The sequence below is a fragment of the Plasmodium malariae genome, assembly GCF_900090045.1.
Source record: "Plasmodium malariae genome assembly, chromosome: 9".
In the NCBI taxonomy this organism is placed as follows: Eukaryota; Apicomplexa; class Aconoidasida; order Haemosporida; family Plasmodiidae; genus Plasmodium; species Plasmodium malariae.
The window spans coordinates 591,587-617,786 of record NC_041783.1 but is presented as its reverse complement, the minus strand read 5'-3'; the positions used below and the strand labels follow the sequence as shown (position 1 = coordinate 617,786).

At 26.1% G+C, this 26,200-nt stretch overlaps 3 protein-coding genes across 3 annotated transcripts; 1 reads left to right on the top strand and 2 right to left on the bottom strand.

Annotated features, from left to right (window-relative positions):
* Window positions 1–1,068: 1,068 nt before the first annotated feature.
* On the bottom strand, window positions 1,069–1,664 carry PmUG01_09022600 (conserved Plasmodium protein, unknown function; the record flags this gene model as incomplete). The annotated part of the gene is made up of 2 exons (XM_029004907.1): window positions 1,069–1,161; window positions 1,401–1,664. 2 exons carry the CDS (start codon window positions 1,662–1,664, stop codon window positions 1,069–1,071), a joined length of 357 nt encoding a protein of 118 aa, XP_028861550.1.
* A 4,346-nt stretch (window positions 1,665–6,010) lies between these two features.
* On the top strand, window positions 6,011–6,673 carry PmUG01_09022500 (protein tyrosine phosphatase, putative; the record flags this gene model as incomplete). Its single annotated transcript, XM_029004906.1, has 1 exon — window positions 6,011–6,673. One exon carries the CDS (start codon window positions 6,011–6,013, stop codon window positions 6,671–6,673), a length of 663 nt encoding a protein of 220 aa, XP_028861549.1.
* A 643-nt stretch (window positions 6,674–7,316) lies between these two features.
* PmUG01_09022400 (conserved Plasmodium protein, unknown function) lies at window positions 7,317–26,178 on the bottom strand (the record flags this gene model as incomplete). The annotated part of the gene is made up of 7 exons (XM_029004905.1): window positions 7,317–18,466; window positions 18,764–19,492; window positions 19,996–20,784; window positions 21,088–21,336; window positions 21,633–22,061; window positions 22,309–24,504; window positions 25,029–26,178. The coding sequence occupies 7 exons, from the start codon at window positions 26,176–26,178 to the stop codon at window positions 7,317–7,319; spliced, it is 16,692 nt and encodes a 5,563-aa protein (XP_028861548.1).
* Between the last annotated feature and the right edge of the window lie 22 nt (window positions 26,179–26,200).

Genomic DNA, 26,200 nt, shown 5'->3' with positions numbered 1-26,200 from the left:
CATACGCCTGTGCATAATATTTTACTGTTTCGTATTCGTTTTAGCAATTATTTTCGTTTACTTTTCTTATATTTTTGACATTCGTATATTGCGACACCAAAACGTAAGATAAGATGCACCTTGTGCGTTATACCGTATATTAAAGTTGTTCTATATCTCTTTGAAAAAAAAAACAAAGGACGCAATTGTAAACATCATAAGAACAAAAAGAAAATAAACGTAAAAAATTCTTTGTAAAAAAGGAGAATAAAAAGACATTCATTTTTTATTTATAGAATGTCAATAATTTTTGTTCCTTCTTTTTAATCTCGCCAGTCGCTCTTCGTTTTTCTTTATTTTACATAACCTAAATATGCCGCTAAAAATTGTTCACCGAGTGTCACGTAATTCCAACAACTATTCCCGTAGTAGAAAATATATAAAATGTATCATACAATGAAGTATATGCCTAATATGGAGAAAATGCTTGTATATATAAGTTTCCCTTCTATTTGGTTTATCATTTAAAAAAAAAAAAAAATTTTACTACAGGAGCAAAATAGATCATAATGGTATTATTTTAAAAGTGTAACTTATTTTTCGAACTCTGTTTTTTTATTTTTTTTTAAATAAGTTAAAAGTTTATGAAAATATTATATATATGTTTGCATATGCACGTATATGGTGTTGAATATATATACACTAAATAACACATGAACTTTTTGAAAAAAATAGCAACAAATTAAAATGGGGATAAAATAAAAGTATAAAGTCCATAATGTATGTGCAAGCATACATAATATTGTTATTTACATATTCTTTCGAATTTAAAGCCCTCTATGTTGACAAAGTGTATTATATAATGCATATACATGATGGCTATATGTATACAAACATAAATAAACATTTTAACAGCAAATTAAAACTTGTTACTTTTCATTTAAAAAAATGCGTAAGCGTAACTGAAAAATGAAGTTGTAATGACATGCGAAAAAACATATCATTAGGCATAATGTATGCTGTACATGCATACAAACTGTATGTTATACATATATATATATATATAACAACACCGTATGATATACTACGTCATCTATATCTTAAACTTATACGTTCACCCATTCTTTTTCTTTTTCTTCTCAAGGCTAACTTTGTTTTTTTATTTTTAAAATATAACAATTCCTGAGAATTAAAAAAAGAAGTTGGATTAGATTTTTAAAGCATCTCAAATTATATACGATGTAATAACCGCATGTAAATATCGCGTCATTATCTTGAGTAGTAAAGGTTTTCATGTAATATGCCTTCAGTATGTATTTTTATATTATAAACATATGCTGAAGCAAGTGAGAGAAATTATATATGGCAATAAAAATATATCATTTTGTAATAGACAAAAAGAAAAAAAAAGGATTTAAAACCTGGGGAGTTTTTTTAAATATAGGATTTTCCTCGTTTTCCTTTAAAATGTGTAAAAAAAAAGAATCATTCAAAAAATACGAATTTGTTAGCATATTATCTTCTCTTATTATAGCTAACTTATCAAGGTATTTAAATTTAGAAATTCCATACTTGAACAATGAATTTTTTTTTTCAATAATTGGAAAACATTTTAAGGAACATACAGTATTTTTCGAAAGGGAAAATATGTTTCTATATTCAAAACTATATTTAACAAGGTTCATTTTTTTTTTTTATGCTTTTATAGTTTTTTTTTTTTGTTTCCGTTATGTTTTACCAAATTCTTTAGCAGGCATGCTTTAATGCAAAATTGCACAAAAAAATGGACGTGGAACTATCAGAAAAGGACAGGAGAAAAAATTGAAGTATAGTTAAATAAGAACATTATTTGTATAAAAACATACATATATATATATATACATGGTATATAATATTTTACACATTAATAAGCATATTGTAATAGAGAAATGTTAAAAAAATTGATAAAAAAATGTAGTACACAATTTCGCCATATTTGGCCCAATTCAAATGATGCACTGCTTGAAGCAGAATAAAAAGGATAAAATTAATACAAATGCATAAAAATGGAAAAAAAAAAGAACTATGACATATATATAAAAATAAATTATACAGTACGCACATTTATGTATATAATATATTTTTACAATTTTTACAATTATAGTTATAAATATGTATTGTTATATATATATGTATTTATATCACAATTTTAATTGCTTTATTATGTAAATTAAAGTTGTCCGCAATTAAATATTTTAATTTTGAAACATAAAATATGCGTAAAATAAATATTTATATATATGTACCAACCATTTAAATAAAATTCCTTTTTATTTGATTATTCAATATAAATTAAAAATTACAAAATCTCATCTCATAATAGTTTATTACATATTAAAAATTTTTTGTCATTTTTTACGAATGTGTTCATAAAAATATATAAAATATATACATATATATAATATATATATAATACATATTTTTATTTTCAAATTAAAATTTTTATTCGTCATTTTCGTTATTTTTCCGTTTATAAAAAAATTAAATCAAAAAAAAAAATAACATTAATTTTCATTATTTTTTAATAAATAAATCGCAAAAATATATTAGTTGGAACAGTATTTTAGAAGTTTGTTATTTATTGAGTATAAATATAAAAAAAAAAAAAAAAAAAAAAACCTTTTCATTTTACATTAACATTTTTTTTTTTCATATATATATAGAAAAATAGTAATGTTTCCATTTGGTATATGTATATATATTATATATATATAATACTTACAATATATTTAGGGGAAATTTTAATTTCATACAAAATAACACATTATATATTTTTCATTCGATTAATAAATATATATATATTTAATATCAGAGAAATTTTATTGAAGAGTTTTTAATTGAAAGTCATATTTTTATATAACTTACAAAAGTAAACTATATAATTTAAATATAATTATGAAAAAACAAAAAAAAATAAGAAACATGTATATATGCTATAACTCTCTATATAATAGACCACGAAACAATTTGCTGATATCATAAAATAAGCATTGAATTTAAACAGGAAAGGAAAAATTCATTCCCATATATATTACGCATTACGTATGCGTATATACTTACACATATATATATATATATATATATATTTATTTATTTATTTATTTATTTATATACGTGTACAATTTTGTGTATATATATATATATATATATATTTATAAGCTTATATTTAATAAAAAAAAAAAGTACATAACAATAAAAAACACGTTTATTTATTAATATAATATGCATAAGACAATATTCAATTTTTCGGAAGACTTAAATTTCAGTTGTTTAGATATTTTGCAAAATAAGTTAAATGGAAATAAAATATATTAAGAGCATCTTATATACAAGGAAAATTGTATTTGTGTTTGCGAGCATAGGAAAAAAGCGAACGTTGGGGTAAAGCAGATATTATAAGAAAAGAAAGGGGAAAAAAAAAAAAATAGTATATTTCAATTTTACAATTTGGATGATAAAAAAAGTAAAAATAAATTATATGTAAAACGAAAGACGATTTTTTTTTTTTTATCCCCCATTTGCATGGTTAGAGAATATAAATTATGACTAAAAGTAACGATAATATTAAAACATATATTCAAAAAAATAAAAAGCAGATAAACTTTTAAAGCCCACCATACACGGCAGAGGAAACAACCCAAGGGTTGAACACAATAACTATAAATTTTTATATGTATATAATATGAGCTAATTACTTATTTGAATTTATATCATTTACATTGATATGTAATTTTAATCTCATCAGTGCATCAAGAAGCTGAGAAGAACTACATAAATATATAAATAATGAATAAATGACAAAAAGGGATAAGGAAAAAATAATAAACAAATGCAAGTAGTTAGATAACGTAGGAATTAAATTATGTTTGTAACATATTCAGAGAGCGTCCAAAAATAGAAAATATTGCAAATGTTAACATAGAAAGGTTTATGAAAAAATAAAATAAGATAGAGTAAGAATAAGAGAAAGCGTACGGGTAAGCGTAAGAATAAATACAAAGATAAATTATGTGTTTACGCGAGCCTTTGCATTGTATAAGTATGAGTGGAGATTGTTAAATGAATTATTGGCTTGTGTTATTTACGAATAAATTATATAAAAGAATTATAATATAAAAAAAAAATTAGAAAAAAACTGGAGGATAAATATACCAGTTGTGTAAATTGTAAAAAATAAGCTTTTAGAGAACACAAAAGATGTGCAACTTATTAATTAGAATATTTAATATTGCTGTATACATATTAAAATTAAATAATAATATACATATATATACATTTTTTTCTTTTACCACCACCGCGGATATAATTAATAAGAATTATATATAAATTGACTTTAATGAGAACGGATTTATTATATGTAACATTGTTACAAAGTATATCCATTCATCATTTTAAGATTAATTTTTTTTTTTTTTATTAAATAAGTTAATTTCATTTTTTTTATAATAAATGGGATAAGTATAAGAGAAAAATGAAATATTTGTTTATGTCGAAATGTGAACTATTTTATATTACGGTGCGTGTGTAAAAACGCACTGCCTTTTCGGAGTGACAGAGATATAAGTACACATTTAAAAATATACATATATGTGCATGCGTATTTGTTTGTGTATTATCTATATTTCTGTTTATATATCCATTTACATATATATATATTTCTTTTTATTACCTTTCATCCCATTTTACATGCAATTAATACATATTTATACACAAAGTTTTCATTTTACTACCTATATGCGGTCTATTATTTAAATACCTTTTTTTTTTTTTCCCCCATTACACCCGCCATTCTAAGTTCTTTCTTTGCATCTAATGTATTTATACATTTATAAATATATATATATATACATAAATATTTACATACCTCACATATACACATTGTCACACGTTATATGCTACAATGATTTATCACTTCCTTTATAATTTTATAAAATATCTATATATATTTAGTGTACAAGTTATAAAATAGTTGTGATAATAATTTTTGAAATTTTATCATTTCTTACAAGTGTTTTAAAGAAAAAAAAAGGTGCATCTGTTTAATGATTACGTATTTTTTTTTTTATTTATTAATATACGTATTTATGTTTTGTCATAAGAATTTGTTTATTTATGCAAATATGAAGAATATCAAATAGCACATTTTTAAAAATTACATCTATTATTAATTATATTTAGTATTGATATAAAGTAATATACATGTTATTTGTGTATATATGTATGTATGTTTGTTTGCATATATGTATAGATGGATGTACTCTTCTTGACTCTACCGTTCCCACAAATTGTGCTAATCCCCTTTCCCATATTTCAAAATTGGAAATTACATACGCATATATTTACCTCAAAAAGGTAATATTAATAAATATATAATTTATTGCATGTACATATATATATATATATACATACATATACGTGTGTGTGTCTATGTGTGCTACATGCATAAGTAACAATAATAATTTTGCATGACATTTTTATCCATCTGCCTATATATATATACGAACATATACATGTACACATATATGCTTATGCGCATATACGAATATACGAACATTTGTTTATATTTACACAATGAAATATTGAAAAAAAAAAGATTTTATTTCAAGGAATAGTGTTCATATTTGTTTATAGTTTACACGAAATAGTGAATATATTTTTAATTAACGATTTTTTTTTTTTTTTTTGTATGTAATTTTTTTGTATGCAAAAATACTTTTTGCATATGATGTTATTATATATATTTTTAACATTGCCACTATAGAGTTATCCTATTTGGTGTTAACCAGTTAGTAAGACCCTTATTGGTGCTTAGTTGAAGCATCCGAATTGATCCCCCGAAGTAGCTTGTAGCAGTTGAAACGAGTTTTAAACCGTGCTAAATTAGTGCATATAAAGCTGTATAATTGTATGTGTATATGTATATATATATACACTCGCAAAACAGCAAAAGGAAAAAAAAGAAAAAGACTCATTTTTCAGAAATTCGTGAAAAATGCAAAGTAGTGTTGATTATGAATTATTAAGTAAATCCTTCTTTTATTGTAATAAACGAGTTTATAAAAAAAGTAGTACTTTTGATAAAGTTATTAATAGAATAAATGTGAAATATTTCGAAATGGAAAGATATTTAGGTAATGCAAACTATAATATGGATTACTTAAACCCAGTTTTAAATCATCCAACAAAAATTGAGCATGGGAAAATAAAAATTTTGATTTTAGATGCACCAACAAATGATTTATTACCATTATATATAAAAGAAATGAAAAATTATAATGTGACTGATTTAGTTCGTACATGCGAGAGGACATATAATGATGGTGAAATAAAAAATGCAGGAATAAATGTTCATGAATTAATATTCCCAGATGGGGATGCCCCAAATGTAGATATTGTTAATAATTGGTTAAACATTGTAAATAATGTAATTAAAAATAATTGCGCAGTTGCCGTTCATTGTGTAGCAGGGTTAGGTAGAGCACCTGTTTTAGCTTCTATTGTATTAATTGAATTTGGAATGGATCCTATTGATGCAATTGTTTTTATACGAGATAGAAGAAAAGGTGCAATTAACAAAAGACAGTTACAGTTTTTAAAAGAATACAAGAAAAAAAAAAAAAAAAAAAATTGTCTGAGAAAATGTCATTTTATGTAAGTTTTTTTTTTTTTTTTTTTTAAATAAAAGAAAAGTATAAAATACAAATTAATTTAAAATAAAACAAATATATGCGCATAATTGTGACATCGTTGTTATTTATTTTAAAATGAAAAAATATGGATTAATAGTATGTGAAGGAATACATTTTTTTTTTTTTTTTTTTTTGTTACACGGTAAACCTTTAAATGGGTTAAGATGGAGCAAATGTCTGCATATACATATTCATGCATTATGTACATATGCGTATGTATTCGTACTTACATGTACATATATATATATTTATAACAAATATGAATTTATGCAAATGTGTAATTACGTGAAAATATAAACTTATAATTTAATGTGTGCATTAAACTGTATCCATTACTATAGCTATGTTAAAATAAATTTTAATTTATAATGGAAAAAAAGAAAAAAGAAAAAAAAAAAAAAAAAAAAAAATTTTATTCAAGACTCTTGAAATGAAAACACCATTTATGAAAATTTTAAATGTATCCACCCCCCTTATATGTATTCTTTCCTTGTTTTTGTTTATTAATTTTCCTATTTTGTTTCTCTTTGACGCGAGGTCACTGCTATCTCTGGTATCTTTTGCTCTATCTCCCTAACAAAAGGTACCTTCCTATGTTTAAGACCCATTTCACTTCTCTGTAAAATCGCGAACAGCCTTCGGTAAGTAGTTGTAAGCATAAGAAACAATAATATCAATAAAATTTATTTCCCCTATGTCCATAAAGAAGCGATAGACTGTATTTTCAGCATTAAATTCTTGTATGAAAGATTCCCCAATTTTGATCAAGTGTGTGCAAACATATGATTGAAAGAAGGGTTCTCCAAAAATATTTGAAACCGTTGCTGATATTTTATTGAGGAATGTTATAATTATCGAGAGTAACTTTTTTTTGTATCTAGAATGAAAATATAGTTCAACTGTTTGTATAGATGAAATAGTAAGATATGATATAAAATTTCCAAATAATTTTTTTAGGGTAATATTTTTTGATAATGCTTCATTTATATTATTAACAAGGTCTTCTATAAATCGAGCATTTCCAGTATATCTCATATGTATTACAGCAATTATATTAGACAGAAGTTTTTCTAATTTTTCTTCATCAATAACATTTAATATGTTTTTTAAAGAAACAGATAAATTCTGCATATTACATAAGCATATATCAAATAAGCTATGCTTCATTGAATCCGTATTCGTTAAAGAGGTGTTCAACTCAACATTTCGTACAATTAAGAATAACATATCTAAACTTTGAATCACATTCATTTTAGTATAATACGTTATATATTTTGAAATCATATGTCTACGATAAAAGAAAAGACTATTTCTTAAAAAAAAATCAAACCCATGTACAAAAGTAAATGAAAAGACTCCTCCTTTTAATTTTGAATATAAATTACTCATCTGAGTACCTAAAAAGTTGCTAAGCATATCAGAAGATTGTATATTATTTTTATGTTCATTTTCAATAAAATTGTATGGTACATTTTTTATTATCTCGATGGGATTTGTAGTTTCTTTGATAGTAATCTCTGATGACATAGGAGCACCTTCTTCCTCTCCTTTAATAATATTATTATTATTAACTCTATTCCTTAGTGTACCATTTCTTATGTAGTTAGGCTTTCCTGCATCTTCTGGAATAAAACTAATGGAAAGGTTTCCTTTGTTTATTATACTATGATTGCTAAGCATATCTTTTTCATTTCTTATTTGATAAAAAGCAGGACTGTCATAATTTCCTCTTTTGCTCCAATTCGGTTTATTACATTTTTCGCTACAACTTTTTCGTACCTCAACTGTCCCTCCTTTTTTTTTATCCGAAATTGTGTTCGATGAATTATACCAATCTATATTCTTGAATGTGTTTACCCTATTTTTACATATTACCATATTTCTCTTTTTTCTTTCTGTGTTTATTCCTAATGGGTATGTATACCTACTCATTTTCCCCCCCTTTAACAATGGCACAAATTTCCGACACCTTCTTGTGTCTACATTTTTGTAACCCCAGAGTTCAACGGGGATATATTTATTGTAACATTTGCAGTGATTATTCGTTCTTCTACTAACAGTACCAATTCTTTTGGTATTTACTGAATCATGTGCACCGAAGGGATTATACCCAAGTGAATGGTAGTAATGTACCTTCTCCATACTTGGATTCATTTTAGAATAATTCTCAGTCCTTTTACGAGACTTCTTATTATAGTTGTACATGGTAAGAGGACCTTCTAAAAATATATATCCCTCTTTGAATTTCCTATTTCTGCAATTAGAAGTAGAACAGGATTTCTTTGGTATATTCTTTAAAGAAATGTCATCATTGTTGTTAATACTTATTACATTTTTGATGGCATAGTCTACATTATAAGACCTCGTGGCAGCAAATAATATGAAATCTATAATGGATTTTATAAGATTAATTGCAGTTGATTTATCACTAATTTGTTTTATTGCCTGCATATTATAGTTGATATCTTTTTGATTTATTATATATATTAAATTATTTTTTTTGTTAAATGAGAAAAAAAATTGTTTTACATTTTTGATGAAATTATCGTAAAAAGAGGAACGTTTACTCAGACTAAAATTCGAAGGGTAATTATTTAATATGAAAATATAATTTTCAACCATAATTTGGATAAATGAAATAATTTCATCTAAGTCACGTGGTGTATAGGCTTTTTTATTTTTGCTCTTTAACATGCTGATCAGTTCATTTTTTTGCTTCTTGTTGAATTTGAAAAAGACGTTACTGCGGTTGTTAGTAGAATCATTAGTGTCATCACTACCACTATCATTATTACCACCATTGTTGTTGATATCATCCTTATGATAAAATCTGTATTGTATGGCGTACTTATACACAAGTTTGGCTATTTCCTCATGTTCCTTATTTAACGTTCCTCTTTTCTCAGGATCTAAATTGAAAGTGTTGTATGACTTGGTTCTATAAACATAAATAGATTTGTTGTTATCAATAGTTCGGTTAATGGTTGTCTCTAAATTTACATACTGTCTTCTCGTTCTTATTATATCAGAGAAACCATAATAAAAAGCAAATAATAATAAATGATGAACTTTATATGTGTCAAAATTAAAAGGAGGTGTAGTCTTAATAAAATGATGATGAAAATCTTTTTTTTTCAATTCTTCATTAAGAGCTTTTTTATATGCCACTAGATAATTATTATCATTGAGATAACTTTGTAAGTTCATTAATTTTATTCCTTTTACAAAATAATCTACTAACTCATGTTGTACTATTAACTTTTTAATGCTATATATTTGTTCCTTTTCCATCCATTTGAAATCATTAATTTCGTATTTTATATCATTCATTTTGCTTTTTTCCATTGATTCAGTGGCATACACAGAAGAACTATTATAATCTCCCTCATCTTCCCCCCTAGAGAATAGATAATTGTAAATAGTTCCAAATGGTTTTGTGATTTTATCTGCAATTCCTGTTTGATTTTTTTCAGAACTGTCTTTCTGTTTTTGTTCATTTTTTTGAGTATTGGAAGAACCACCATTTTCTGATGATGCTTCTTCCTTAGATTCTAAAATTTTTTTCATCTCGATTACATCTATATCTAATAGTTTATAAATAAATTCCACATTTTGTGAAGCTTCTAGTAATACTTTTTGTATTTCAGGATAATATCCTAATAAATTTAGAACAAAGAAGGCATATACTCTAGTGTTCTGTTCTCCTTCATTAATAGCTTTATTTGGGTCAGCAGATAATTTATACCCATATGCATCATCACTAAATGGCTTATGAAGAAACATAAGAATCTCGACTGCATCACTAGGGAAAGAAATATTTCTTAAAAATACATGATCTCTATAGAGAAATTCTATTTCTAAATATAAGGTGCTAATTTTATCTAACATATAACTTAAATATTTTGAATAATTTTCTTTTTTATATAATAATTTTGTATATTTATTTCCTACCAAATTTAATTTCTGTTGAATACGTAAAGGTTTGAATGCTCTCGTTTCAAACATTAGTTTGTATATCATGACAATATATATATTTTTAAATAGAGCATAGATATTATATGCATTTCCATTACTTATTCCATCCTCTTTTAACTTGTAATATTTATCTATAAATTGCTGTAACACATTAAGTGTTCTATTTAAGATAGTAATTTTACATTTTGCGCCTTTCTTTTTCTCATATGCCTTTAATTCATCTCTATCTGCAAAACCAAAGCATTTTATTTCACTATAATTATTTCCCCCATAATTGTTATGATTTTTATTTGATGAAAAAGTGTTATACAACATATTAATCCATTCAGTGTTTGGTTTGAAAGGTTCATCAAGTTCTTCAATTTCTTTATCGAATATATTTATGCAAAAGTTTTTATAGTAGTCATCTAGTTCACTCAAATTCTTTCCATTGAATATAGATTTCTCACATTGATATGAAAACATAGCTATATTTTTAATCCTTGTTTTCCCTATTGATTCATCTATTACCTTTCCAAAAAACGATATAGTACTTCCGTAAAATCCTACCTTTTTTTCACATTTTTTTATTTTTTTTTCTGCGTCAGTAGTGGTTGGTATTTTTACTGAACTGTCTACTTTGGACGTATTGGAGAAGTTAAATTTCTCCTTATTTTTTAACTCATAAATAATTGGACATAGGGATTTAATATTTTTTAAATTATCTAAATAAAAGTTGGAAGAATGGATGTTAGTATTATCTGTGTAATAATATTTGTAAAAATGTTTGTTAATACTAGAAATTTCTACAGCTAAATCCTCCAAAAAATTATTTAGAATTTTCTTTCTTTCTAGAGAATTCTTTAAACTTTTGTAGAATTCTAATCCTATCAAACACTCTAATTTCTTTTTAATTATATAATGTTTGTTTTCAACGTATACATGTCTTTTCCTAAACAATTTATTTTGATGATATTCAATATGTTTGTAAAATTTGTATCTATTCGTTAATAATTCATTACTAAGGCTATTCATCTTTTTTAGGTTACTCAAGTTATTGCTTTTAATTATTATAACAGATAGCAAAATAAGTCTATATTTCAGTAACGCGCAAGTTTTGTCCATTCTAGTTTTTATAAAATAATTTTCCTCCTCAGTTAGGGAATAAATCTTACTAAAGTATTTTGCATAGTCCGAAAAGTATTTACTGTTTCTACCATTTATGTTAGTCGATTTCATGCGCATTCCACGTATTTCATGAGTCGCACTTGGATTAGTAGCATCAACACCTTTTACCTCTATCTTTTCTTCTTCCTTCTTCTCACTTATCTGATCTCCTTTGTCCTCTTCTTTCTCTTCCTTATCACCATTAGCCAAATCTGTTTCTTTCCTAGAGCTAGCCTTTTTCCTACTACTGTATGTTTCAAATATTGTAAAAATATCTGTAATATCACCATTCACTTCACACAAAATTTCACTATTATGATTTTTTAGATTAAACGGATTGATGGATCTTACTGATATAATGGCTTCTTCGCGTCTTTTATTGTGCTCTTTATACCAAGTAAATTTTAAATACTCCTCGATTGTGTGCTTCTCCTTTTTGTCTTTGTTATCTTTATTCATCATTTGTTCTTCTGCACCACTATCTAAGTTACCACTTTTCTCCTGTGTCATTTTTTGCCTTTGATCATCTCTTTGCATTGTGATACTATCCATTTTTCCCATCTGTTCATAGTCGTTCTTCATAGGTACCTGCTTAACCCATTTTACATAGGAAACATGTTTAATTTCATGGTTAAATTTGAATAGGTATTTTAAAATCATGTTTAATTTAGTGTACTTCTTCAACCTTTGTGATATGCCATTTCTGATATTACTTTTTTTAATAAAAGCGTCTAATTTTTGTAAAGATGGAATATTATTGATTCCGTTTAAGTCTACTTCGTAATATGTTTTTATATTATAATCTCCTAGCTCTAATATTAATTTGATATTTTCATTAGTCCCTTTCATAGTATCAATGGTAAGACTAAAAGTAGTAGTAGACCATTTGCCGGAATGGAAATATTCAAATTCTAGTAAATGATTAATCACCTTTTTATTTGTTATATATTTTAGGGCATCTTGAATTTTTTCTATGTTATTATTTAAATTATCTTTTTTTTCTGCACTTTTTCGTCTTTCTTTTATTTTATATTTTATTTTATTTATTCCTTTTTTAATTTTTTTAAATGGGTTTTTCAATTTCTTTTTTTTATTATCATTCACATTTTTGAGTGTACCACTTCTGAGATTATTTGATTTTGCATAGGCTAACTTGGAGTAATTTCTCCTATTGACGAGTTCTTTTCCATTTTTTTTGTAATTCTCCTCTTGCAAAGTAGAAATGCTTTCATTTTTCATTTCTGAATCTTTTTCGCTCCTTAAGGCGAGTGAATTATTTTTGTATGCAGTGGTATCATTACTATCATTATTAGCGCTACTACCACTACCATCAATTATGTTAAAAGGGTATATGCGCATATTATCGATATTTTCCATATTCTTTTCGTGAACCAATTCATTTTCTTTCTGAATTTTTCTATTATTGATATTGTCAACATCTCTGAAGGATTTGTTTAAGTAACTGGTAAGATCATTAGTTCTATAAAATGGGACTAACTCAGCAGTGTAACAGACGTGTATATTTTTATCCAGACGTTTGTTGCTATTAATAATTATAAAGCATAACTGATTATTTTCTCTAAATATATTGAAATCTGATATTGCATTTTTATATTTCTTACTACTCAAAATGTATTTCTTTTGTACAGGAACATTAAGTTTAAAGTGCAACTCACATTTTATGTCATTAACTTTTATGTATAAAAATAAATCATGCGTATAATCATATATAGATCTTTCTTTATCATTTAATTTTTCTAAAGAAACTTTATATACTTTCTTTGTCCAATTGTGAGTATACAACGAACTGCATGTTTTTGTTTTATTTTCCAAAGAATTTACATTAGCGTCAAAAATGTGTATGAACATTTTTTCTAAACAACTCAACGTTCTATAGTTATATGATTCAGTAAGATAATAATTACTATTCTCGTTGATACTTCTATTTTCTAGGAATGACGAGTCCAAATGGTCATCATCATAACTATTCCTTAAAACGGGAAATATATTCTTGGGCGTATTCGTAAGGTTCATGTGCTTAATATGATTACTTAGAACGTTGCAATACCTAGCGGCCTTTTCGCTGCAGCCATTACCACTGCATATACTGCCACTTCTTACGCTGCCATTACTTGTATAATTATTCCTCACATTATTAGCCAAATTATTACAGTTATGATTTTGATTCTTCCGAGCTGGGCGCCCGTTCACTTTTTGGTATGCCATCCCCATCGAATTAATCCTGTGGATGCTGAACATATTTTTAACCATGTTACTATCCATGTTTCCAAATTTTGTGTTACAATTATGTTGCATATTAACCAATTTTTGTTTATTATGCCTGATGTTATCAAAAATGGGTTGTATGTTCTTCTGTTTGTTAGATGCACTAAAATACTTTCGCTTGTCCAAATTTTCACCTTGACAAATATTAGTGTCATGCCATTTGTATCTACCCCTACAATTTTTCAGTTGCAAATTTTTTAATTGCCTATTTTCTAATTGTCTATTTTTCAACTGGTATAACATTTTTTTTTGTAAAAACGATGATACCGCTGCATTGCGTGTATCCCTTTCACCTCCTTGAATATCCTGGTTTTTTATAAGTGGCTCCTCCAGTTGATAATGTTCTTTCATTTTATTATACATGCTGTGGATTAATTCTGAATTGGATACTTGTACTTTTTTCTGATTAGAAAAATATTCCTTATGTTTATTAACAGTAGTTTCTCTAAGTCTATTCATAAAGTCTTCATATTGTACAATTGCTATGATATTTTCATACATTAATGCCATATTTTCTTCATCGTTGAATGAGATGAATTCAAGTAAACTTATTCTCTGTATTTCGATTTGCATTATCTTTTCAATAATTTCAGATGAATAGGATAATAAATTATTTAAAATTTTCGTAACGTAATATTTGATATAGGTTAAAAATTTGCTCTCGATGCTATCATATAAATGTAGAAAAAAATTAATATAAGTACCAAAATTAAGCAGAAACAATTTTTTAAAATTTAAAAGAATTTCAGTTACTTTCTCCTCATGATCATTTACAAATTCAACAATAAATGGATATCCAAGCAAAAAATCTAGTATAGCTTTAAAGTAACATTCTTCTACAATATTATGTAGTAAAAAAAATAAATTAGAAAAGATTCTTCTATAATCGATACTTTCTAATATATCCTCAATGATACTATTTTCGATAACATTATGCATGCTTGTTAGAAGAGTAGTGAACCAAGTAATTAATGTATCTAATGATATATTAAATTTTATTAAAAAAAGTTTAATAGCGTCCAAACTACCACGAAAAATTCCTTCAGACGTAATTGTATTAAACATATCCTTTTTTGTTTTTCCTAACTTTAGTATACGATATATGATATAAGACAAAGCATTTACTAAATAAGTGTTAATCCTTGAATTTCGGATAAAACGAAGTATTTTAAAAATTGAAGCAGAAGAATAGTATGTAACGTATTTTGTTGGTACTAAGGATCTTATTAACATATTACTAACTTTTACTTGTTTAATATCTTTTTTCCACATATCATAGTTACATATAGTTTCAATATATTCCTTTGTTAGTAAGGAATCACCTGATATGTATATTCCTCTAATTATTAACTCTTCAAACAGTACATTTGTTATCCTATAACTTTTGTATTTATTAAATGTACCTTCATCAATGGCTTCAACTAACCTATGGAATATTATTATTGCATTGAATAAATTATGTACATCTTCTTTTTTTAATAAAGATAAATATTGTACATCATTCTTATGACTTTTTAATTTTTCATATATGTCTTCAAATTTTATGTCCTGTCCATTTACACATATTTCTGTATTAATAAATTTCCATACAATCGAAATAGCATAATGTTCTCTATTTATCAGTTTTGCGTCTAAGTTGTTATCCGTCCTGCTCAGAATTTTTACATTATATAATAAATCCTTGTATTCGTTATATGTTAATTTATTGTCACTTAGTCGTTTTATATCTTTCTCATCTATGTATAATTTTTGCTCTTCTAATTTGCTCACAATGGATTTGGATGTAAAAAATTTTGCCCCTTTTTTCCAAAACGTAGATTCATTCAAATGTTGAATATAGAATAATTCATTTTTTTTAAAATAATCCACTTGAATTTTGCATGCTATGGAATACCATTCTTCGTAGTCAATTTCTTCGTCTGACAGCTTCTGTAAAACTTTTGAATAGTCTGAAATTTTTATATTTCTTTTTTCTAGTTCGTTGAAAAACTTCCTAGTTAACTCGGTTGCCCCTAATTCGTTGAAATCGTACTTCAAGCAACAGTCATGTATTATTTGAACTTTGTTTATAAATTCATGTTCAATATGTTTCTTCTCCGATTTGTATGCAATATGGTTGATTATATTGTCTAGATTTATTTCTACATATTTCATTATATTTGATATTATTTTTACATGTTCACAAATGATAAGGGATTCTAAACTTTTTAATTTTTGAATGTACGTTTTCTTTTTTACCATATTTATCTCATTTACTTTACTTAAATTATCCAACAATTTATTCTGTGTTTCTATTTCCACTTTTATTGTTTTGAGTAAAAAGTCTAGGAGTCGCAAAAAAGTACCTGCCTCATGTTTTCTATGGCTGTGATTTTTCATAGCATTTGAACAAATCCTTATTATCTCTGTACCAAATATGCTATAGTCATCATTTTCTATAAAACTGAAAATATTGTTAATACTATTTTCAACTATGCTATTTGGAGAGTTTAGAATATCCTCAAATGTTATATCAACATTTAAATGTATTTTAGAATTAAGTATAGAAATAAAAGTATCCATTATATCCAAAAATTTTACAAATTTTTCGTAATATATAACATATTTAAAATTTAGTATATCTTCTCTTATTGATATTAGTAAACTATATATATGTATCTTTTTAGATAAAAATAGGCTTACTTTTTCTTCAATTATTGCAACATAGGTACTGTAGTATTCATTTGATTTGGCTCTATTTTTTATAGACTCATCAATAACCAATGGACAGTTAGGAATATTAAAATACAACGGCGCAAGAGTTTTAATATTATAACTGATATCACCTTCACTTTTTATAATCGTATTTGTAATAATATTTAATATATTCAGATGTATGAAATAAGTAGGTAGAATTAAAAACATATTCTCATCTTGTACTAATATTTGTATACTAAATTTTATACTACTGTCTTCCTGATATTTGTACAAACGTATATCATTATCTTTAATATATAATATACTTAGAGAACTTCTAAAATGTTTTGATATAAATGGTATAAGCCATACCATTTTTTCATTAAAAGGATTATCCTTAAGAAACCTCCTAATAACATCTTTAATATGTTCCTCTTTTTCTAAAAAGCAAGATTTATCATCTAAACAATTTAAGACGGAGTAAAAAAAGTCATATACATTTTTATATAAATAATTCAAATAATCCTCATATAGTGTAAAGGACTCTACATTATTTTTCTCTACATCTGTATCATCCTTTTCTTCTTTTGCATTTTTACAATTTAAAAGATCATTATGTACATTGTGCATTGATAATATTAGTTCACAAAATTCTTTTCTCTTTTTCTTACTCAACTTAATTTGTTGACTTTTTATACTCTCTTTATTTTTATAAAAAAAATTTCTGTACACCTTAAGTATGGTACTAATTAGTATATCCATCACATCCGCTAGTTCATTTACAAGGAATAGGTTATACATCTTATGTAACTTAATCAAACTACTAGCAGACATAGAAGAATGAAAACCTAACTGTAACTTATTAAATTTTTGAATATAGGAATGACCTAATCCAATTAAGGAGATAAGGTAATAAGGTTTCCTATCCTTAGATGATACAGAAAATTTATATTCTTCTATTTCCTTCAGAATTTTATCTTTTATCTTTTCATCAATTTTGAATTCTTCTACTTTATTACTAAGCATAGTATTGTCATAATTTAATTTTTTTTTTTTTTTTTTTTTTAAAAAAAGTGGTATAACTTCCTCAAAGTCAAACTTTACTATTTCTTGTGTTTTTGTCTTAAATAGTTCCATAACTTTATCATAATCCTCTTTTACTAACAATTTATTACTTGTTATGTTTTCCAACTTTTTTATCATATACCTTAACGAAGTAACGAATAGAGGTAATTTATTGTAATTATTGACCTCATCTGATTTTCTTCTATGAAATAAGGATTCATTAAACCATTCTAACAATCCCTTATCACACAAGAATAAATCATTTAATAAATTATCTAAATTGTTATAATACCCAAAGGCAAATAGGGAATTTACTTCTAAGTATAGCAAATGTAGGTAGCTGTTTTTAACTCTCATATTTCTGTGCTTCACAATGTCTAAATCTATCAAATTTAAGAGGTCTACCTTTTTTAAACTACTGATATCCTTATGTTCTAATAAAACCAATATTGCTTGCTGTATGTTCGTGTAACTCATTTCATAGTTATAGGCTCTTAAAATACCGTGAATTTCCTCCAATGAAATCCTTGGATTCTCTGCATACTTACCTTCAAGCGACTCGAGATATTCTTTTATGTTCACTACTTCATCATAGTACATATGGAGGAAACCTGGACAATCATGGGAAAGAAGGAAGACGTGAAAATAAAAATGGCAGAAAAGTGAAAGTACAACTAGGGACAAAAATGAAGGAAACATTGAAAGTAAATTTAGCAACCAATCACATGAACAATGTAAAAATACACACATGTGAACGTGCCCCATTATGCACACGATGGTGCGAGTTTCTACATGAAATACATTTCAAACACGTTCATTTCTCACAAAATTTCTACTTAAATGGCATATATATATATATTTTTTTCCCTTTTTGTCATTTTATTTATTTTTATTTCTTCTCTTCTCACAGGCGTCTTTCACGTGGTGCATCTCATATTTGAACAGAGAGTTGTTCTGATCGAACACTTTCAACGTATGATCATCTTTTAATATGATAATTTTACTATCATTATCACTCTTTTCAGGATTAAAGGAATATACACTGAATTCACCTTCTGCATTTTCTGATAAATATATAATTTTTTGTTTAAAATGATGACTCAATATTTCAGTTAAATATAGGAGTGCGTTTTTAGAGTAATAAAAAATGGCAACTTTTTGTTTAATATTTAATACGTTATTAATTTTATAAAGTAATTTGATACTCATATCATTTCTCTTTACTCCCATGAGTAAAAAAATGGAATTGAATTTATCTTTTGTCTGAAAAATATTATCTAACTCATAAGCTAATAAATTTAACATAACATTTGTTAATGTGTTTAAATGAGGGTACCCTTCGTTTTTTCTAACACATGTCTTAATGTCTTGCACATTCAAGCTAAATCTCATTTTAACATTTGACAGATATGATTTCATATTTTGAAAATTTTTTTTGTATAACCATTGTTCTTTTAAGCATGAATATAAACTGCTAGTCCTCTTTTCTTCCATTATCGGTCTTTTTATTTCTACTTTAACTTCATCATAATTCAACATGAAATCTACTAGATGCTTTATTCGACTGCTTTCAAAGTAGTACCTGATTAATCTTTGCAAATTAACAACACAAAGCTTGGCGTAAGTGTCTGTCGGAACTGTAGACAATTAAAAATGAACACAGGTAAATGTGTATTGTAGGAGTTATTTATGTGTGTGTATGCATTATTTGGGCATTTATGTATGTGTATGTAGTATGTACCATGAGGATAGGTATATATCTACATGTACAATTAATACGATGCTGTAGAATGCATGAAAAACGAGTAAAAGCTAAATACACAATTTAATAACCCCCATTTTGGAGTACCCGTAATATACGCGTAATTCATGTGCATCTACATACAACGGCACACAAAATATTAAGCGGGAAGCACTTTAACAAAAAGGAAAGATTTAAAAGGTAAAGAGGTAAAATAAAAAAAGTAATGATTCGTATATAGGTGCATGTGAATGTATATATATATATATATATATGTGCCTATATATTTATGTATACATCCATGAAATAGAGTCTGAAAGGCCCTATTCAAACATGCAAACATGTTTTTCTTATATAAATGGCTCACTAGGCGCGTGGCCTCATGAGACGCTTAATTACCATTTCGTCCCCATAGTTCACTTTTACGAACTAAAGATTTATTAACAGATTCTTCTTGAGCAAAATCGAAAATATGTTGAAATAATTTTTCATTATATTCTTGGGGTATATCAAATGCATGGTACAATAAAATTACCTTCTTCACACGTTCAATTAGTTGTGACATGTTGCTACTCTGTTCATCCTTATCATCTGGTGTGTATTTCAAATGAGAACTAGTATAATCAGAGTATGAATATTGAATTAAATCTAAAAAAAAGATTTTTTCGAAATTTTTAACTTTTCCGTATGATATATCGATAGGAAAATTGTATGTAATAGGACCTTCAAACATTAAAAATGATTTTTTATTTTTTATGTTGTTAACAAGTAAGGATGACAACTTTTTACTATCGTCATCAATAAAATTTTTATAATAAATAAGTAATAATTTCATTTTTTTTAATAATGTGTCTATTATTATATTTCTTATATCATCCTCTATAATATCATAAAAGTAATTATCAAAGCTTTCAAATATTTTCCTTACAACTACCATAATTTCATCTATGTGACTTATAATAATATTTTCATTGTCAATTAATTCTTCTAATTCCTCTATCTTGATTATCTTATTTAAAACTTTATTAAAAAATGCCATTATATTTGTTACATCGATTAAATCGAGAACTAGTATTTCGCTGTGCACTTCCGGAGTACCTTGATTAACACTCTGCTTCATTTTTTCTACTTTCATACGATAAAAGATTAGGGAAATAATGTCTAGCACCTCCATGAATTGTTCATTTTCTGCATTTTTCGCGTGAAAGGTTAGGGAAAAAAGAAGGGGAGTTATATATGAAAAAATGGGAGAAAATGTAAAAAAATAGAATCATATTATGACAATGTGGTCTAATATTGCAAATAGGCCAAATATGATAAAATATACCAAATGACAAATGAAAATAAAAAAAAAAAAAAAAAAGGGCAAGTAGTCACATGTACAAATACATATGAGAACGGAAATAAGCTCATTACTATTATTAACAATATCTATCACTCCGACTATTTACATATACATATGTTCTAAATTAGCATTCGTCTCATTTTTACCTGCGTATTTGTTGCTTAGCAGAATTAGAGTACTAGCTACTTTTTCGCTATATAGTTTGTATTTAAAAATTATTTCTTCTAGGGCATATAAATGAACTGCTATTGTGTGGTTAGGAACCCCTTTCTTTAGTACTTGTCTTTTTATTAAGTTATAAACAAACGAAAAGTGATATCTAATTTCATTCTCCTTAGATAAAGCTTCTGCATTTCGGCTCATCTCTTCGAGGTGTAGTATCAGTGCTCTCAGAACTGTCAAGAACGAAAGTAAAAAATAGAATATTGTATAACATATAGTGTACTACATAATAGTGCATAACCAAAAAGCGCAACAGTGAAAAAAGAAAAAAAAAGGCATATAAACTGTCATATTTCCACGCAGCAATTATAATGTACAGAAAATAATTAGAAATATATGCGCCAATATTTATAGAAGGAACAATAATATGTATACTGAACAATAATATAGCGATACGTGACTGTAACATTTATAATGAATTTTCAATATCGTGTAAAAAAATTTTTGAATTAATTTTTTTTTTACTTACGTATTTTTTCATTATCATAAAAATTACTAAAAACATTTTGATAAGCTTTCTTGTTAGACATAAATGTAATACTTTTAAAACTTGTGCTATTGTTATAAAAGTTATATATAATAGAATTAATTTTTTCACTAAATGGAGAGAAAACATCCTCTTTTTTTATACAATCATTTATATTAGTTAACGTATTTAATTGACCACATATAATAGCTGTAATTAAAGCAGGAACATCATTAATAATAATTCCGTTTTCATTTCTATAAATGGGTAAAAATGAATACTTTTCTGTTACTGTCTTGTTATTTATATTATACGAAACGCTTGCATGTTCAGTTGATCCTATCATGGTTAGTAAGTTCTTCTTTGGAAGAGACATTTTTGCTTCTTCTAATTCGGATACCATATCCCCGTTATGATTAAAAATAGATTTATCTAATCAGATTGAAAATGGCAGAAATGGGAAATGGGGTGGATGCATATTCTCGTGGCAAAACTTATATAAACAAATATGAAGGTACACAAATATATATATTTATATATATATGTATATACATGTATATATATATGTTAATCACTATGCACCGTTAGGAAAACATGTGCATTTGAATGTTCATATGTATGTATATATTTTGCACATCTTTTCTTCCCCCTTTTCGTATACATTAACGAGTCTAATTACCTATTTCCTTAACAGAGTAGAAATTCAGACCAAAACCTGCATTTATTTTATTTTTATTATCCAAATTTTTATTTAATATTTTAGTTGCAAAATCGTTTTCAAATATATAATAGAATCCATTATCCCCATGTGCAATTTGTAGAGGCTGAATTTTTAAGAGCGAATCATTTTGAATGTCAAAAGATTTATTTTGATTTATATAATATATGTTTCTCTTTAAGCTAATTAATAATGTGTACATAAGAAAAACATCAGTAAAACCAAAATTGTTCAAAAGATTTAGGTGATGATCATCTTTATTTGTATTAATAAATGTATAATACATAGCTGAGAGTACATTTAATTCCTTTGTTGAAAATATATCCAATATCTTTCTCAAATAATTTGTATAATGTACCCAAACAATTGTAAATACAGAATAAAGCTTCGTTTCAATTTTGTTTATTACATCTTGACTAGTATTTAAACTAAATAAGGATAAAATTTTTTTCTTATTATAGAATACGTTTGGTAAATTATAAAAATGAGAATTTAAGTCACTGATATTAACATCTAATATGTTTTCTAAATTTCCTATTTCGTAGGTGGACATTATCCGAATTATCGAATTTTTCATTTGATTAGAATCAAAAAAAATAGATTCAAAAATATTTTTTAAATTTGAGTCATTCAGAAACAATAAATTTTTATTTAAAATACTATATTTTGTACCTAGTAAGTCAAATTTTAATTCTTTAATACTTTTTAACTTTTCTATTTCCATAATTTTTTTTTTCTCGTTACAAATATTTCTAAGATAAAATGCACTATTCATTATTTCCCTCATATTCTTTTCATATTTTTCTTCTTCCTTGTGCATATTATTATTTTCCACTTTTAAATTAGACATATTACGAACACGAAATATGTGAAATTCATTCATTTGGTCATCTATCGTGTTGTCTGCTCCTTCCATTTGTTTATAGGAACTACCTGAATTGTTTATATATTTGTTGTGCTTTTCGTCAGACATTTGGTTATCGGTAAAAGAAGGATCATCAACCATGGCAGATGTACTGTTCGGCATAAGTGACGTATCTCTTGCTGTAGAATAATCATTATCTTCTAAGAATTCTTCTTTTGAGCCTTTATACAAATGTTCAGTTGATGATGAGCTTGCAGAGTCTTCAGTCGTATAATCTAATAATTCTGTGGACGTGCTATTACTATTATTAGAGGACTCATCCACATTATTTTCTTTCAAATTTTTATTAATCCATTCAGAAAAAGGTTTCTTGTCATGGATGTATGACAAATTAGGCATAGACTTAGACAAATTCTTATATTTCCCCTCAGAATTTGTACCATTTTCCCATTCAGATGTACCTTTTTCTTTTTTCAAAATAGTTGACAAATTTGACATGGATTTAGACAATCTCATCCTCGATCCTGCAGTAGGCATATTGGTAGAAGGACCTGACAGGTTTTCTAAAAAAGTTTCATTTGATTTGTTATATGTACTTAGAGTTAAATCATTATTTTTGGATACATGTGATTCGTCGGATGAAATATCTTTTTTTTCATTTTGTAGTAAATTAATAGATTCATGATCTGATGAGTGATCACTCCTTATCTTACTTAAGTGCATTTTTTCTGTAATAGTTTTTGATTCTTTTAATTCTGAATTGTTTGAATCGCTATCTGAATATTCGGTGCTGTGCATAATGGAATCATATAACTTCTTCAATTTCGGGTTGTCATGTATATAATTAGTTAATAAATTTTGTGTTGAACTGTTATTAACATCATCATTTTGTATATCGAGTCTATCAGAATAATAAAGGTGTAAACCTAGATCATTATAATATTCATTATTTTTTTCTTTATCCCCTTTTTCTTTTTCTTGCATGTTTTCTCTTAAATTTTCCTTACGCAAGTCGATGTCTTCACAGTGTTCATCGAGATAATTAATAATTTCCAATGAAAATAAGAGACTTAAATTTGTTAAATTCCCTGTAATAATATCGTGTAACAACAGATAGATATTATTTTGTGTCAAGGGGTTATTCCCATTATACTTGGTAATTATATCGGCTATAGTTTTGTAGTGTTTTACATCCTCCTTTTTTTGCCCAGTAGAATTTTGCTCTAATTCGTTTTTTATTAACTTGGTAACTTCCTCATTCTCTTGTGAGGTGATAGACGCAATTTTGATGGCTGCAGAGGAAGGTTAAAATGGAGCGATCAGTGATTCACTCATGCAAGCATATATGCGCACACACAGACAAATACATATATACATACCTACATGCACGCTCATACAAACGCACATATAAACACTCATACAAACGCACATATAAACACTCATACAAACGCACATATAAACATTCATACAAACGCACATATAAACACTCATACAAATACACACATACATACAAACATCGGAAGCACATTTTTTCTGTCAATAAAACCGAAAATGCACACAATGAAGCAGCAGAAAGTCCGTTTGCACAAATGAATGGAACAGTTAGAGGTGTAACTCTTCTATTCATTCTCGCGAAACTGTCTCAGCGAAGTGTATTTGTATACGTGTAAATCTCCGCATAACGAACGTACATGTAAAAATTTCATACATAGATGTTCAGGCAAAAATGGAAGTACGAATGTATGTATATATATATATATATATATATATATATATATATATATATTTAGTGTAGAAAATTGTCCTTTTCGATTACTTTCTGTTGCAGGGGAATGTTTATACTGGAAAAAAGTTGAAGAATCATTTATGACATGTATCGGAGTTACTTCGAAATTATGTAAAGCTTTTAGTATGGATAACTCTTCATGAACTAAAAGATATGTTAGATCGTCAAATAATCTATGAGGAATTAAAGTGCCTGAGTAATACTTGGTAGATACTAACTGAATAAGCTTATCAGATAAAGTATTTATACGTATAGATATGAGAATACCATTTTCATTTAAAATGGTGACTTTCGAATTATGAACTTTTGAAATTAGTAGTGCTAAAAAACTATCAAAAAAGTTGTATATATTAAGAAAATAACTTGCCTCATCATTATATATAACTTTTTCCTTTTTATGACATATAACGTCATCTATATATGTAAAGATATCATTTTTGAACTTTTCCCCTAATACAGTAAGAACATGTGAATTATATGACTTAAAAAATAAATGTAAGTTTTTTACACATATCCAATATGTTTTTAAGAAAGAATCATTGATAATATCTTCATCTCCTTTGACAAAATTTTTTAATAATATATAAGGATTAGGTGAATTTAATATATAATCAAAATTCGTTAGTATTGATTTATGGTCTATAGTTATTTTAGATGTATCTATTTGTATTAAGCTTAATATAATTTCATGTGCCTCTGGATCTCCAATAGAATATAAATTTAAAAATTTTCTTAATTTTTGTGCCATATTAATTTTATTAAAATATAGTAAATTATTCTCATCTTTTTCAGACTTTTCTTGTTGTAAAAATTCTTCATATAATTTATCTACTAAATTCTTTTTAAAATTTTCTTCATTCAATTTACTTGCTTCTGATATGGCATCACTATTTGTTAGTAATAAGTATTTTACTTCTTTTATTAACAGTTCATTTAATTCTGCTAATGACTTATCAATGTCTAAAAATGTTTCTATATATAATTTTTTCACAAAAGAAGAGCAAGAGTTTATAAACTTTTCGTAAATGTTATCATTATATTTACGAAATTCTCTCAGTTTATTTATTACGTTTGATATATTATTATTTATTTTTATTTCTTGTATAATATTTATATTAGAATTTGACAGCATTTTATGTAAATTCAAAAAACCACCATAGGAGTATTTCTGAACGAACATGTTCGCTGACGGTTCTGCTGAG